The sequence below is a fragment of the Colletotrichum aenigma genome (assembly GCF_013390185.1).
Source record: "Colletotrichum aenigma strain Cg56 chromosome Unknown KSG_Cg56_contig01, whole genome shotgun sequence".
In the NCBI taxonomy this organism is placed as follows: Eukaryota; Fungi; Ascomycota; class Sordariomycetes; order Glomerellales; family Glomerellaceae; genus Colletotrichum; species Colletotrichum aenigma.
In genome coordinates this window covers 5,070,497-5,083,122 of record NW_023500907.1, presented here as the reverse complement: position 1 = coordinate 5,083,122, position 12,626 = coordinate 5,070,497, and the positions used below count along the sequence as shown (strand labels likewise).

Genomic DNA, 12,626 nt, shown 5'->3' with positions numbered 1-12,626 from the left:
TCTCTGCACTCCCCTCTCCATCTCCGTCTCCCTCCTGTCCTGCACTCGACCTCCCCCTACATAATAGCTTAATCCCTACACCCCGTCCCAACTCCTTCGTCTTATTACTTCTTCTCCCGACCTTCTTCCCTCATACTTTGTACTCGACGGCAACCCCAATTCCCTCTGCCGGGACCAAATTAGAAAAAAGGGGGTTGAAACAGGTCTGCTATTTTGTCCGCCCTGCGAGTCACGTCTCTTTGGGCCCGAGCCCTCCCACTGCGCCGAGGCGTTCTTGACGCCACAGCGTGCCCTTGTCAGACCTGAGCCTCGAGTCTCGACGGCCCTCCCGAGTCGACTCGAGTCGCAAGTCAGAAAGACTGTTGTCCCCTCCACCCCCCGCCAGCCAGTCTTCACCCGCCCGCATAACCCGCCAACGCTGCCCTCTGCAACACCGCGCAGACCTGCGACCCGCGGTTTCTGCTGCTGCACCTACCCGCGGCTGACACCAACCGTCCGTCACCGATAGCCGGAACCAAAAAAGAGACAAGAGAAAAAAAAGAAAGAGAGGCGAAAAACGACCAGTCGGTTGCGTTCGCGTATATACCGGCTTCGTCCTCCCTTCGCGCCCACCTCGAACCTCGCTCGCCAACCTTCAACCACACCCCTGCTGCTGTTGCGCGTGCCGCTCATGCCCTCAGCCTCTCCAGCAATGGCGAGCCCAACAACCGCTTCGGCGGCCAGCTCCAAACCTTCGTCCGTTAAGTCGGACGGCAAAAAATCGCCGCGTTTGACCCCGCAGAATGGCCAGCCCATTACCAACGGCAATTCGTCCCACGAGGCCCTGCCGAAACCTGCCGAAAAATCCTCCATGAAAGACAAACTTACGCGCATGTTCTCTACGAAAGACGTCACCAGAAACGCTATTGAGGTCCCTCATCGTCCGCGCGGTTCCAGCTTTACTGAGAGCACAAAACCCCAACCCCCCAGCAGGAAAGCATCAACAACCACCGCAGAAAGAGTTCCCGAAAAGCCCGCTTCCAAACCCGTCAAAACGCCCGCCAAAGATCTCCACCGATTCATGGTCAACCCAGAAGCGCAGGGTGGCCACGAGCACCACCTCAAGTCAAGTCGCAGGCAAGAGAAGCTCTCCGACATGTGGCGCACCCTCATCGGCAAGAAGCAGGACCAACCTGCGGAGAATGACCTCTCTCTTGTTTCCAACTGGGTAGATACCCTCAAGGCGGAGAAGGAAGACATGGCTGGTGATAAGAAGAACGGTCCGAATGCGACGACGACGCTGGTGGAGAAGTACGGAAAGTGCCAGGAGGTTGTAGGCCGTGGTGCCTTTGGAATCGTTAGGATATCCCACAAGAAGATTGAGAACGGCACAGAAAAGTTGTTCGCCGTCAAAGAGTTCCGTCGCCGGCCCGAGGAGACAGAAAAGAAGTACAGCAAGAGGCTGACTGCTGAATTCTGCATTTCCTCGTCGCTCCGACACCCCAACGTCATCCACACCCTCGACCTGCTCAAGGACGCCAAGGGAGACTACTGCGAGGTAATGGAGTTCTGTGCGGGCGGTGACCTGTACACCCTTGTCCTCTCGGCCGGCAAGCTGGAGGTGCAAGAAGCGGACTGCTATTTCAAGCAGATGATGCGTGGCGTCGAATACCTGCACGAGATGGGTGTCGCCCACCGCGATCTCAAGCCCGAGAACCTGCTGCTCACCACCCGTGGCGGCCTCAAGATCACGGACTTTGGCAATGGAGAATGCTTCCGCATGGCCTGGGAGACAGATCCCCACATGGTCTCTGGTCTCTGTGGCTCCGCCCCCTACATTGCCCCCGAAGAGTACACCGACAAGGAATTCGATGCCCGCGCCGTCGACGTCTGGGCCTGCGGTGTCATTTACATGGCGATGCGTACCGGCCGCCACCTCTGGCGCGTCGCTCGTAAGGACGAGGATGAGTTCTATGCTAGATACTTGGAGGGTCGTCGTGATGAGGAGGGGTACGGTCCCATTGAGTCTTTGCATAGAGTGAGTTTTATTCCCCTTTCGATTTTTTGTTCCCATCTAATGTTTCTCCAGGCGCGCTGCAGGAATGTGATCTACTCCATCCTGGATCCCAATCCGACCCGCCGCATCACGGCCTCACAGGTCCTCAAGTCCGAATGGGGCCGCGAGATCAAGCTGTGCAAGGCTGGTGAGGAAGGTCTCTGATCTACACTATTCGATTAAGTACTTCAATGTTTGGAGCCTTTCAACAACGCGGCGGAAAAACGGAAACGACCGGAAGACCAAACTGGTCCCACGATAGAGGATGCATCCGCACGAACAGGATGCACGACCGGCGGCCCTTTGAATTATCTATCAGCCTGCTTCGATTCACCCATTACACTTGTTTACCTGACGATTTACGACACCCCATGCGACCTCGTTATCGCGAGCATCGGCGTTTGGCGTTTTCCTCATCCTGCTTACGACACAACCTTCTGTTCAAACGTACATATGACACCCACACCCGTCATCGGAACGGGCAATCGCAGAGCTATGCTACAGAGCCGGGTCTACACTCTTCTCGGGTCGACTGGGCCTAGCAGTCCCCAACCCCTACGGAATGAAGCCATAATGAGCGACGGGATTTGAGACGCACTGAAGGTGGGAACCGGCGGGCTTCGTGGATGGGGCAAGCCGGAGGGCCAGGGATGGATGGGATGGAATGGACTGGGCAGGACGGACGCAGCGGCTTCTGCGTCTTTCCTCGGGCACTTTGGGGAGACTGCATGCTATGAGTGAGCTGTCGCTGGGCTCGCGCGCGGCAGGCGACTCTCTGGATATGACCTTGCGGTCTCCCCTTGACCTAATCCACTCGCTTTACTTCTGTAGTGAGTGGTTGTATTCTGAGCCAAAAGACCCAAAGAACAAAAATTTAATGAACAAGCAAAGAGGGGCGCGGCATGTGGGTGATCATTCTGTGACTGCTCGGTGTGTGTGCTCACCCAACTCTTTGCCATCAAATTTGCTACGGTCTTTGCGGTATGGCAGGCAAGTACCTCTGGTCACAGCACAAGCTCAGGGGCGGTAACAGCGCAGGTTGCTCCTCGCAGGCATACAGAGGCAAGTATCGTCATTTGCTCACGTACGGGCTCCTAACTGAGCCGAGCGCCGGGGCAGAAAGGTTCTCTACGCGCGCCCACCTCTTCGTCCTGGAGGCATGGCGCAGCGAAACCTTTTTGCTTTATTTTCCGCCCTGGCATCTGACAGATGACGATTCCACGGGTGTGGAGGATACACAATACGTCCACAGGAAGCAAGGTTTGACATTTCTGCCCTCTCCGGGCACCCGACGCGTCGTCCGGGAGGCAAGTCAAGACTTTGCTCGGGAGTCAGAAGTGCAATGCGGGACCCGCGCGAGCTCCGTCCGTTGTCTGGCCGCACCGAGGCTTCCGGTTTGGTAGAGTCACCGCCTCGGCTTGGCAAACGGGCTCAGTGACCTCCTTCTTTGTTCACTTGAGGCGGCGCCGTCTTGGCTGTCCATGTTTTGAACTCTCTGGCCAGAGCCCGTCTGGAATTGTCTGAGGGAGAGTGTTCAGTTCACACAAGACAAGAAAGGCGCAGCAGCTTCCCGCCACGAGAGAACAGTGCCCTCCGCTTGGCACGTCTGGCGAAGACGAAGTTGTGTGTGGCATTTGCTAGGCTTGGCATCGCCTGACTGAGGGTTTTTCTTCATGCCCCAACATTGTCCTAGACATATGCACACACGCACACAGGCAGCTGGCCACGAGGACTTGGGTGCGTGTGCCTTGTTCGAATGGTGGCGGCGGTCTGGATCCGAGTAGGTGAGTTATTCTCTGTTTCTCCCCGCAGCCACGATGGTGGTGACCGCCATGAGGCGCGATTTTGGTGTCGGCCAGTACAGCACAGCACTGCACTGCACACCCACCAGAAATGCGCAGAATTCACACCGCCTCTCGTCGGTCGTCGCCAGCTCACCGAAGAGATCCTTCCAATCCCAGGGAGGGGGGGGGACTGACTACACGAGATCCGGCAGCCTGGTAGACGGCGCGGCAACGCGGTACGCGGCACTAAATCTCTAGCACATCACGCTTGGGTCGATCTCGGCCAGCGTCATCGACGGTGGCCGTTCCAGATGCACGTCTTGTCTCTGATTCCTTGCATTGCAGTAGAGGGGGAAGAACAAACGCTACTTGTCGAATGCCCAACATGGCGCAGCCTACCCCCTCCTACTTATCCCAAAGGTCACGAAAGCTTGCCCTTCCTTTGCTGTCGTGGCTCTCTCTCTCTGCTCGACTTTAGTGCTGCAAAAGCCTAAATGTCTTTGGGGATGCGATCCAACAGTGAAAGAAAGTCTAAAAAGATGCGCCAAAACATGTCGAGTGACCAGACCAAAACAGAAACGCAAGCCAATCGGCCCAGCCCAGCCAGCGTGCGTCCTGAAGAATGGAAACATGCCCTCCTCCCCCACCAACCCACACACAGCCACACAGAAGAGACGACAAAGGCAAGGGGAAGGGGAGGACAAACACACCAAAAGCCGCCCGCACCCCCCGCAACCGCATCCGGGGCCGGGGCGTCGGGGACGGAGACCTGAGGCCTCCGCCTGCCTGTCTGAAATACGTTCTAGTACAGAACCAGAACAAAGGGAGGGGGACAGCCCCCGCGGGGTCCGAGACATACATACAACATCGGGGCGGAGGCGGGGTCCTGCTCCCCCGGCCGCCGCAGTCTGCGGTGCCGCATGGCCGCAGGGATAAGGCATCATGGGGGCTTGCTTTTGCATATTCCCCCGGTGCGGGCCGAAGGGGAAAAAAGAAATGTGTGCGGGGAGGGGCCCGCGTGCATGGTGCCGAGCCGGCCTGGTCCCCGGTCTTTCGGCCCCGCTTGGTTATGCCGGTACGGAGGCCCGGTGGGTCGTTGCCGCTGGTGGTGAACTGCCGCCGCCTTGGCCTCCCTGCTCTGAGCTGTCCGGCTTGCATTGTGTCTTGCCTTGATGTAGTCTCGAACTGCTTGTCATTGTAGTCGAAAGGTAAGTATGCCGCCGCCCTGAACAAGTGACCGTATTATCGTCGTCGGCGACTTGGGCATACTCCCACCTGATGGGATCAAGGCACCTGCGCAACGCCCTTGGCTAGCATATCGGAAGACGTGTCTGTTCTCATGTTCAATATCCGATGAAGTCGGCACAGGTCGTTCTGAGCTGGCCCCCAAGACGGCCCCCCACCTCGCCCGACGAAGCCACCCCCAACGATGATGATATGTTGCATGCTCCTCCCACGTACGATCACGCGTTGATACACTCTAGTTGATACCGGATGGTGGGCGTAACAGATGTGATGGCACCCTCGCTGGGCATCCGATCCTATTGCTTACTGGGAATGGTGGGAACATCACGACAGCTGCTGCCTGAAGCCTCAAGGCCTAGGGTATCACTGTGAGTTATTTGCGTCCGTGCGCATCAGATGCATGAATGTGGGCAATGTCGGGCAACATCAGACAACAGTCCTCGTCGCTGTGTCTTCTCACTCACAATTTCACGTCAAGACGTAGATCTCACTGTGTGCAACAGATCGAAAACATAAACTGAATGGTAAGCCCAAAGGCTCTGTATATGCGTGCCAATTCTTCACTACCATTGCTCCGATATACATTGCCTAAGCCGGTAGAAACGCCGAGGTTGGCGGGCCGCAAAACGAAACAGACACACCGACACAATCGGCCCGCCTTCTTCCTCCTCCTCTCAGACGACCCCAAGATAATACATACAGAGACGGCTTCTCTCTCTCTGTTCGTGAATCTCGTGCCAGCCCGGTCATTTTCCCGTAAAATAGAAACACCCAGAAGAAAACATGGACAAAGCAAATAAACGCCTCAAGGCGCGCCTCTTTGAATATCAGTGCGAGAATCGAACCCTCTCCAAGACGTAAACCTTCCCCTGTAGAATGGAATCATCCCTGAGCCGGTAAGCGCCAACCAACCAACCCCACCCCCACCTGTGCCCGCCAGCCGCGTGCAGCAAAAATCGTCCATCGCTTCCTCAGGCGAGGAACTGGAAGTCGTTATGATCGGTTTCGTTCGTTTTGTTGTTGGAGAGACGTGTGCCGCGATGGTCTCTCGAGTAGTTACACAGACATTATATCCCTGACCCAAATCCCCCGCCGGCCGGTATTTTTTTCCTCTGATCCTGGTGTAAGGCGAGCAGCGAATAGCAACAACCAACGTGAAAAAGACTGCTCCGAACCAATGCAACGTTGTCGAAATCGAGTCGACGAAGGCGCGGGGCCGGGTCCCGCTGGTAAATAGTGGCCAAGGAGCATGCGCGTCAGGCTGCCCACTCCTTGGCTGAAGAGAATCGAACGTTCAAACAAAAGCCTTTAGGAGTGGAACAGATCCCAGGCCCTCTCGCATATCCGCAGGAACTCCTCCCGCTTCTGCTTCTGGGTCTCTGGGCTGTCGCGGCCGGCACCGAAGGGGCCTCTCCTCTGAGCGGCGGGGCCGTGGCCCAGAGGGGGGCTGCCATCCTCGTACTCAGCGCGAGTGCGGCGACGGCTGGCGCTGCGGCTGGGGTCTGCGGCTCTGCTGCCAGGGGCAGGGGACGGAGGAGTAGGGGGCTGGTGAGCACCGCCGTAGTGCACAATCTTGGGCAGCAGCTCGGGGCGGCCTCCGGCAATGTCGTGTTGCGCCTCCTCGGCGGACTTATACTCTCTCGGGCGACCAGAAGCCGGGGGGTGCTGCATCTGCTGGGGCGGGTGCCCGGGCGAAGCCATGGGGCGCGCGCTCTGCTGCGGGTACAGGGAGTTGGGAGCGTTCTCGGGGTGGCCGGAAACCTGTCCGAAGACGTCGCTGATGGGAGGCAGACGGTTTTGCGTCTGGTTCGCGGGGACGTGGTGAATGTGGGAGGTGTTGGAAAGGGTGTTGGGCTGGTTCGCAATGTGGCGAGTCAGAGGAGCCGGGTGCTGGCGTCCGGTGAAGGAGTGTCCCAAGGGCGCAGACTGAATGACGCGCTCGTTGGCGAACGACTCGGCAGAGGGCGGCAGGATGGAAAGTTGTGCCTTGTTCCTGCGGGACAATCCCGGGGTCTTGGCGGCGAATTGCGACACGGGGTCCTTGCCAGCGGTATCGGGGCCGTCGCCCTTGGCCGACTGCTGCATCCTTTGCTCAATGATCATGCGCTGCTGGTCTCTCACGCTCATACTTCGCTGGAGCTGCTCCTTCATAATCGGGTCCTGAGTAACGAAACCGGGCGAGAGGCAGGCCAAGCCGACCTCTTGGATGCCCAGGTTGTCCCGAGCGGTCATGGGCCTCGCCGTTTGAGGGGTGTTGGAGCCCGGGTGCGCGCCCTTGTTGGAGAGATCCAACTTACGGGGCCTGTGTCGAGTGTTCGGCAGGTCCGGGGAGTTGGGTTCCTTCTTAACGACGATCTTCGGCGGGCCGCCACCTCGAGAGCTGTGAAGGAATCCCGTTAGCTGGTTTCGACGACTCGCGTGAAGAGAGATTACTCACGCGCTGGGAGGAGAAGACTTGGGAGCCTGGGCGGCGCCCCTGGGGCTGCCGCTACCTGAGCGATGCGCGGCAGCGTTCGGAGTGCCCTGAGGGGCGAGAGTCCTTTGAGCGGCGGGCGAAGAAGCTCCATGCTGGGCAGAGGGCGCAGGAGCGAGATCTGAAGGGAACGACGGTCTGTCGTGAGGGGCCGGAGAGGGAGCCATTGCAACTGCTGTGCTCATAGTTGCTGCGGGGTGTGAAGTTGGATGGTAGGAAATGGGGGGAAGAATCCGTTCGATGCGGGATGCTGCTGTAGCACCCGTGTCACCGTTTGCCGTAGAGAGTGCAGTAGATGCCTCGCTCCGGGGAATGGATGCCCGAGGAAGCTTTGAGTTGCTTCTCGTATTTTGGGTGATTGCGAGAGGCCGCGATCGTGTACGCAGTGGTTTCTAATTGGCAATGTCGTCAAAGGTCGAGCGATTGAGATGCGCGATTCTCCCTTGCTCGCCGGTCCAGTTTTAATGGGTCGGGGTTCAGAAATCGTCGCGGTGACGAGTCTGGTGTGCTGGGATGCGCGACTGTTTAGGAGGCCGAGGGTTGGTGCCAAGGACAAGAAGGACTCGGTCTGGCGATGCTTGGTCGGCTGGGCCTTTGAATCGGAATCGGGGTGGGAGGGAATAAGAGGAAGGCCTTTGTCCCCTTTTCTTTTTTCTCTCTCAGCGCGGATTGGTCGCTGCGATGGCACCAAAGCTCAAAGGCCGAAAGGCTGCGCTTTGAGGCTTGACAAAAGTGGCCGAGAGCGGGCTGGGATGAATTTAGGGTGCAAAAGTGGGTGCACTGGCGACGGTGGTGGTGTCGCTGCTGGTCGCCGTAAATTGTCGAAGCGCGGGCGCGTGGTTGGTCTGCTGATATCGCTCTTGGAACAAGCCGAGCAATTTAGAAGAAAAGACAGCAGCAAAGAATAAAAAGCTGCTGCTGCTGCGTAGTAGAAGGTTCGGGACTGGTATGTACAGTGCCGATGGATGCCAAAATTACGAGTGCCTGGAGCAGGTGGTCGGCATGAATTGACTGATTGACAAACACAGTACGGTCGAGAGAGTCGGCTTGTGTCAGGTGGTGTCAAGAGCAAGGGAGCGCGCTTCAGGCTCAATTCCTTCTCGTTGTTTTTGGTGCTCTGTCAGAGAGGCGCTTGCTGGGTTTTTTTGGGGTGCGTTAGGGACGATCCAACTGAGTCGGTCGGTCGGGGGTATGTGGTATAATCCGTATTAATTAGGTCGCGCGTAAGAGAAACGGTTGACTGTATTCTTTTCTGGACTTTCTTTTCCGTTCGAGTCGCCAGGGACAAATTTCAGTGAAAGGAGAAGTTGTTTTATTTGGAAAAAGCGAGAGACTTCGTCTGCGACGTCGGGGTAAGAAAAGGTCAGGCGCGAGAGGTTTTGGGAGATGCCAGGAAGGGGGGTAGGAGAGAAGAGAAGGGTTAAGAAGGTTGAAAGGAAGCGCTGGACGAGACGAGGGTTACAAGAATGAGGAGGATGAGGGGAGGGGGGTGTTTAAAGGTGATGGAAGGGGGGGGGAAGGGGACCGGGGGGGAAGGATAGGTGTGTGGTGTGTGTGTGTGTGGTAAGGTAGAAGGGACGGACGCGGTGACAATTCAGTGACAAGTGAGTGTAAGGTATCGAGAGGCTGCGACACGATGGACGAGGATGTGTATGAGGGACCAGGGCAGCTGGGATGACCAGGGCCCTAGATTTTAGGACTGGGACTGGGGCTCTGGCCCGGGACTGGGACTGGGACTGGAACCGGGCCTGGGACGTCGGATGGGCAAGGATAGACAGGAGGAGGCAGACAAGAGCATCAGGAGGAGCAGCATGAACATGGGGGAGATGGCGGGAGAGCGGGAGAGGGGTCCTTAGCTGACCTGACCTTTACGGATACAGGAAAGAGTTAACAGGTAGAAATCTGTACCTACTGCAGCAGAGAAGGTAGAGTGAATGCCAGATTTCTTATGAAAGGGGGACACGGGAGTGACACAATTATGGCCCAGCCGGCACACTTGACCCTTTTTGCGCAGGAAGAAACCACAGAACACCACAGGGTCTTCCCGGTGTGGATGCTGCAGCAGCGTACCTAGCCAAGATGCGATTGACTGGTTTGAATTCCATCCATGGCTGAGATAACGAAGGGGAGGGGTGGCGCATGCAACGTTTGAGGGGTGCAGAGAGGGAAATGCTGTCTTTTTTTTTTTTTTTTTTTTTTTTTTTTTGCAGTGCAGCTCTCACTCATCCATCGTTTACTACGCAGTACCATTCCTTCTGAAGACATCATCACATCACTTTGAGCAGCACCTACCTAAGGTAGACAGACACACCACATCACCCCAGGCCACTGACGGAGGACAGAGGACAGCAGACAGAGCTCGTGAAGCAGCACCGCGTATCAGGCGCACCAGAAATAAGTGGCAGCCCACCTCAGGCGTCGGGTCAGAGGCCCCCGGTGCAGGTCGAGGTTGGTTGGTTCGCAGCGTGTAGCAGCAGTGGAGGTGCTACGGCGATAGGCTGCTTCATCCTCGCCTGTCAGTCCTTCAGACTGATGAGAAGACCATCAATCAGCACCAGGGGTGCGCTGCTGTATGGACGAGCGGGGGCGCCGCTTAACCTCCGTAGGCTGTTTTACATTGATGTTACTTGCCAGAGCACCAAACCCTTCACTTCCCAGTCTTCGGATCGCCGGGCCCCTGTCTCTCTGTCTCTTGTCTCTGTCTCTGTCGCTGTCTCTGGTCTCTGTCTCCGACTCCCACACAGCCCACACTTCCCCTTTGGGAAGCCCAACGACGGGATGACAGCAGTTGCCCTCGCACTAAGCAGGTAGGTGCTCCAGGCAAGTGCTCCAGCAAGCTTTGCTTTCCATGCGTTCCATGCTGTCCATGCTGCTGGCTGACCCGTCGTCGAAACTTGAAGCTGCACCGCCATGATAGTGTGAGGTACTTACCACAGTATACACCTAGTTGAGGAGAAACCTCCTAATATCACACCAAGATGGATGATATGTCCCTCCGGCCTCTTCTCCCCAATGCATCATGTATATGTTTCCATATATGCTTCCTTCCCCTTGGCCTTGGGCAAGCAAGCAAGGCACCTCTACTTGCCTCATGCCCAATACAGACAGACTCAGGTTACCTGGTAATACATTACCGACTTGCAGCGTTGGTGCCCAGAGGCAGAGGCGGTGGTGCCTTGGGCCGTCCCACGGGTTGCAGCAAGAAAAGCACACTACTGTTTCTGATTGGGTTCGACAACCCCCATGCTGCCAGCCAAAGATGCGACACACGAGCCACCGCTCGCCCACTTGCCCAGTCCCGTCACCCTCCTTTTTCCCACCAGATTGTCAGGATTGACACAGATTGGCACCATGGATTGGCCATCCACAACACCGGACGACAATTCTCCTTGCTACAGACAAGACAACCTGGCTCTGGCTCTGCCTCTTCCTCTGCTCTGTCTATGCTCTGGAGAGAGAAAAGAGGTGGTGAGGCACAACCAACACCTCTGCCACCCATGTCCGTCCCTTCGTCCCGTGATTACCGCACTCTATCAAAGACAAGACTCAGGAACAAGCACTTCTTGCAACGCTCCTTCATCGTCATATCTAGATGCCGACAACCAACTTGGAGCAAGGGATTGCCGAGCACGCCACACACTCTTGATCCGATTAAGGTACGGATAACGGAGAGCGAAAAGACCAGACGGAAACACCAACGGCGGGGCTCATAAACTCTCGACTTTGTCTACGACAGACCCAACCCCTCAACCCCTCATGGTATCTATCATGTATCTGCCTGGTATGCGTCAAAGTACACTGCAGATACTCGTCGCCCATTTCGACTGCATGATTCGGTAGAGTTGCCGCGGATTACGAATACAGAGGCACCCAAATGCCATCTTGCGGGTTGCCGGATTCTCATGGTGCGGCTGCAACCCTGTGGCATCGCGAGACGTGGCTTGGCCCGTCGTCGTCGTCGCCCTCGCCCTCGTCGTCCGAGTTGCGGGTTGACTGACACCAGCTGAGAGCCAGGCAGTCCGCCCATCCTTCGCTGCGCAGTAGCCCGCATCGCTTGCTTACAACAGTCGTATAAACAACGACCAGATACGCACTCGGTCCATCGCGATCCCATCTCTGCGACCCTCACTGACGTTCCTTACGTACTGCACGCGCACTTGCACTACGTAGCTCCCCTCAGCTCGACTAAACTTCTCACCAAGCCCTGGACGCTTGCTGGGATGCGGTGCCCCTCGTTCACCTTGCTGCTCACCTTGTCTGAGAGCGCCCCCCCCGGCACTAAGACGACTGAACAACCCGCACCTTGGAGCTGCCAGACCGGGCATGCCCTGCCAGCGGGGCAGACAGAACCGGGACTCGGTTGTTTCAACCTTTGCAGCATGGAAACGTCCATCGCTTTCACCGCCGTCCCATGCGGTACAGCGCAGAGGAGAGTTGAGATGGTTCCCGTTCTCGCTACGCCCAACAAACTGTGGGTTAAGAGCCAAGGTACCACGTCAGGCGCTGGACGAAGCGAGCTCCACGAGGATATTGTCGTCATGCCGCTGTCGCCGAGGATAACGCACCAAAGAAGGACTGGACGATATCCAGAAGCTCTCAACCTGCCACCGGACCCTGAGCACAGCCATACTAGAGCCGCCATAATGTACATTCAGTTGAATCCAATACGGCCTGGCCGGATGGCCTGTGCCTGTGGCAGTGGCGGTGGATCACCGCCCAGCCCAGCGCGTCTAACACCCGACGTTAACAAATGGTGGTATTGGCACGCCTGCGCCTGCGCTGCGTGCGTCTGTCTGTCTGCGCTTGGTTCATGTGCCTGTGCCTGAGCAGTTCCATTCTCCTCCTAATAGTCCGTCTGCTATTAATTCCCTCCTTTCGCCTTCGCCGCGCGCCGCCATCATCGACGGAGACAGCCTGCGGGCCACATCAGGCCAGCTCGACGCTACCACGCTCCCAAGCTCCCAAGCTCGTGCAGCCCAGCGCAGTCCGGGCGCCAGTCCCCTTTTCTTTCTATCCCATCCGGCAACCCAATGCAGCATCCAAAGGAATAAAAAAGTCAAAATGATTGGGGGCGACGGCGCCCGCGAGA

At 57.1% G+C, this 12,626-nt stretch overlaps 3 protein-coding genes across 3 annotated transcripts; 2 read left to right on the top strand and 1 right to left on the bottom strand.

The window, feature by feature from the left end:
- Positions 1 to 691: 691 nt before the first annotated feature.
- On the top strand, positions 692 to 2,200 carry hal4 (Serine/threonine-protein kinase hal4; the record flags this gene model as incomplete). Its single annotated transcript, XM_037316602.1, has 2 exons — positions 692 to 2,017; positions 2,069 to 2,200. The coding sequence occupies 2 exons, from the start codon at positions 692 to 694 to the stop codon at positions 2,198 to 2,200; spliced, it is 1,458 nt and encodes a 485-aa protein (XP_037184538.1).
- Positions 2,201 to 4,358: 2,158 nt separating this feature from the next.
- CGCA056_v001341 (uncharacterized protein) lies at positions 4,359 to 5,020 on the top strand (the record flags this gene model as incomplete). The annotated part of the gene is made up of 2 exons (XM_037316601.1): positions 4,359 to 4,427; positions 4,481 to 5,020. 2 exons carry the CDS (start codon positions 4,359 to 4,361, stop codon positions 5,018 to 5,020), a joined length of 609 nt encoding a protein of 202 aa, XP_037184539.1.
- A 1,352-nt stretch (positions 5,021 to 6,372) lies between these two features.
- Positions 6,373 to 7,704, bottom strand: CGCA056_v001340 (uncharacterized protein; the record flags this gene model as incomplete). The annotated part of the gene is made up of 2 exons (XM_037316600.1): positions 6,373 to 7,444; positions 7,502 to 7,704. The coding sequence occupies 2 exons, from the start codon at positions 7,702 to 7,704 to the stop codon at positions 6,373 to 6,375; spliced, it is 1,275 nt and encodes a 424-aa protein (XP_037184540.1).
- Positions 7,705 to 12,626: the final 4,922 nt, after the last annotated feature.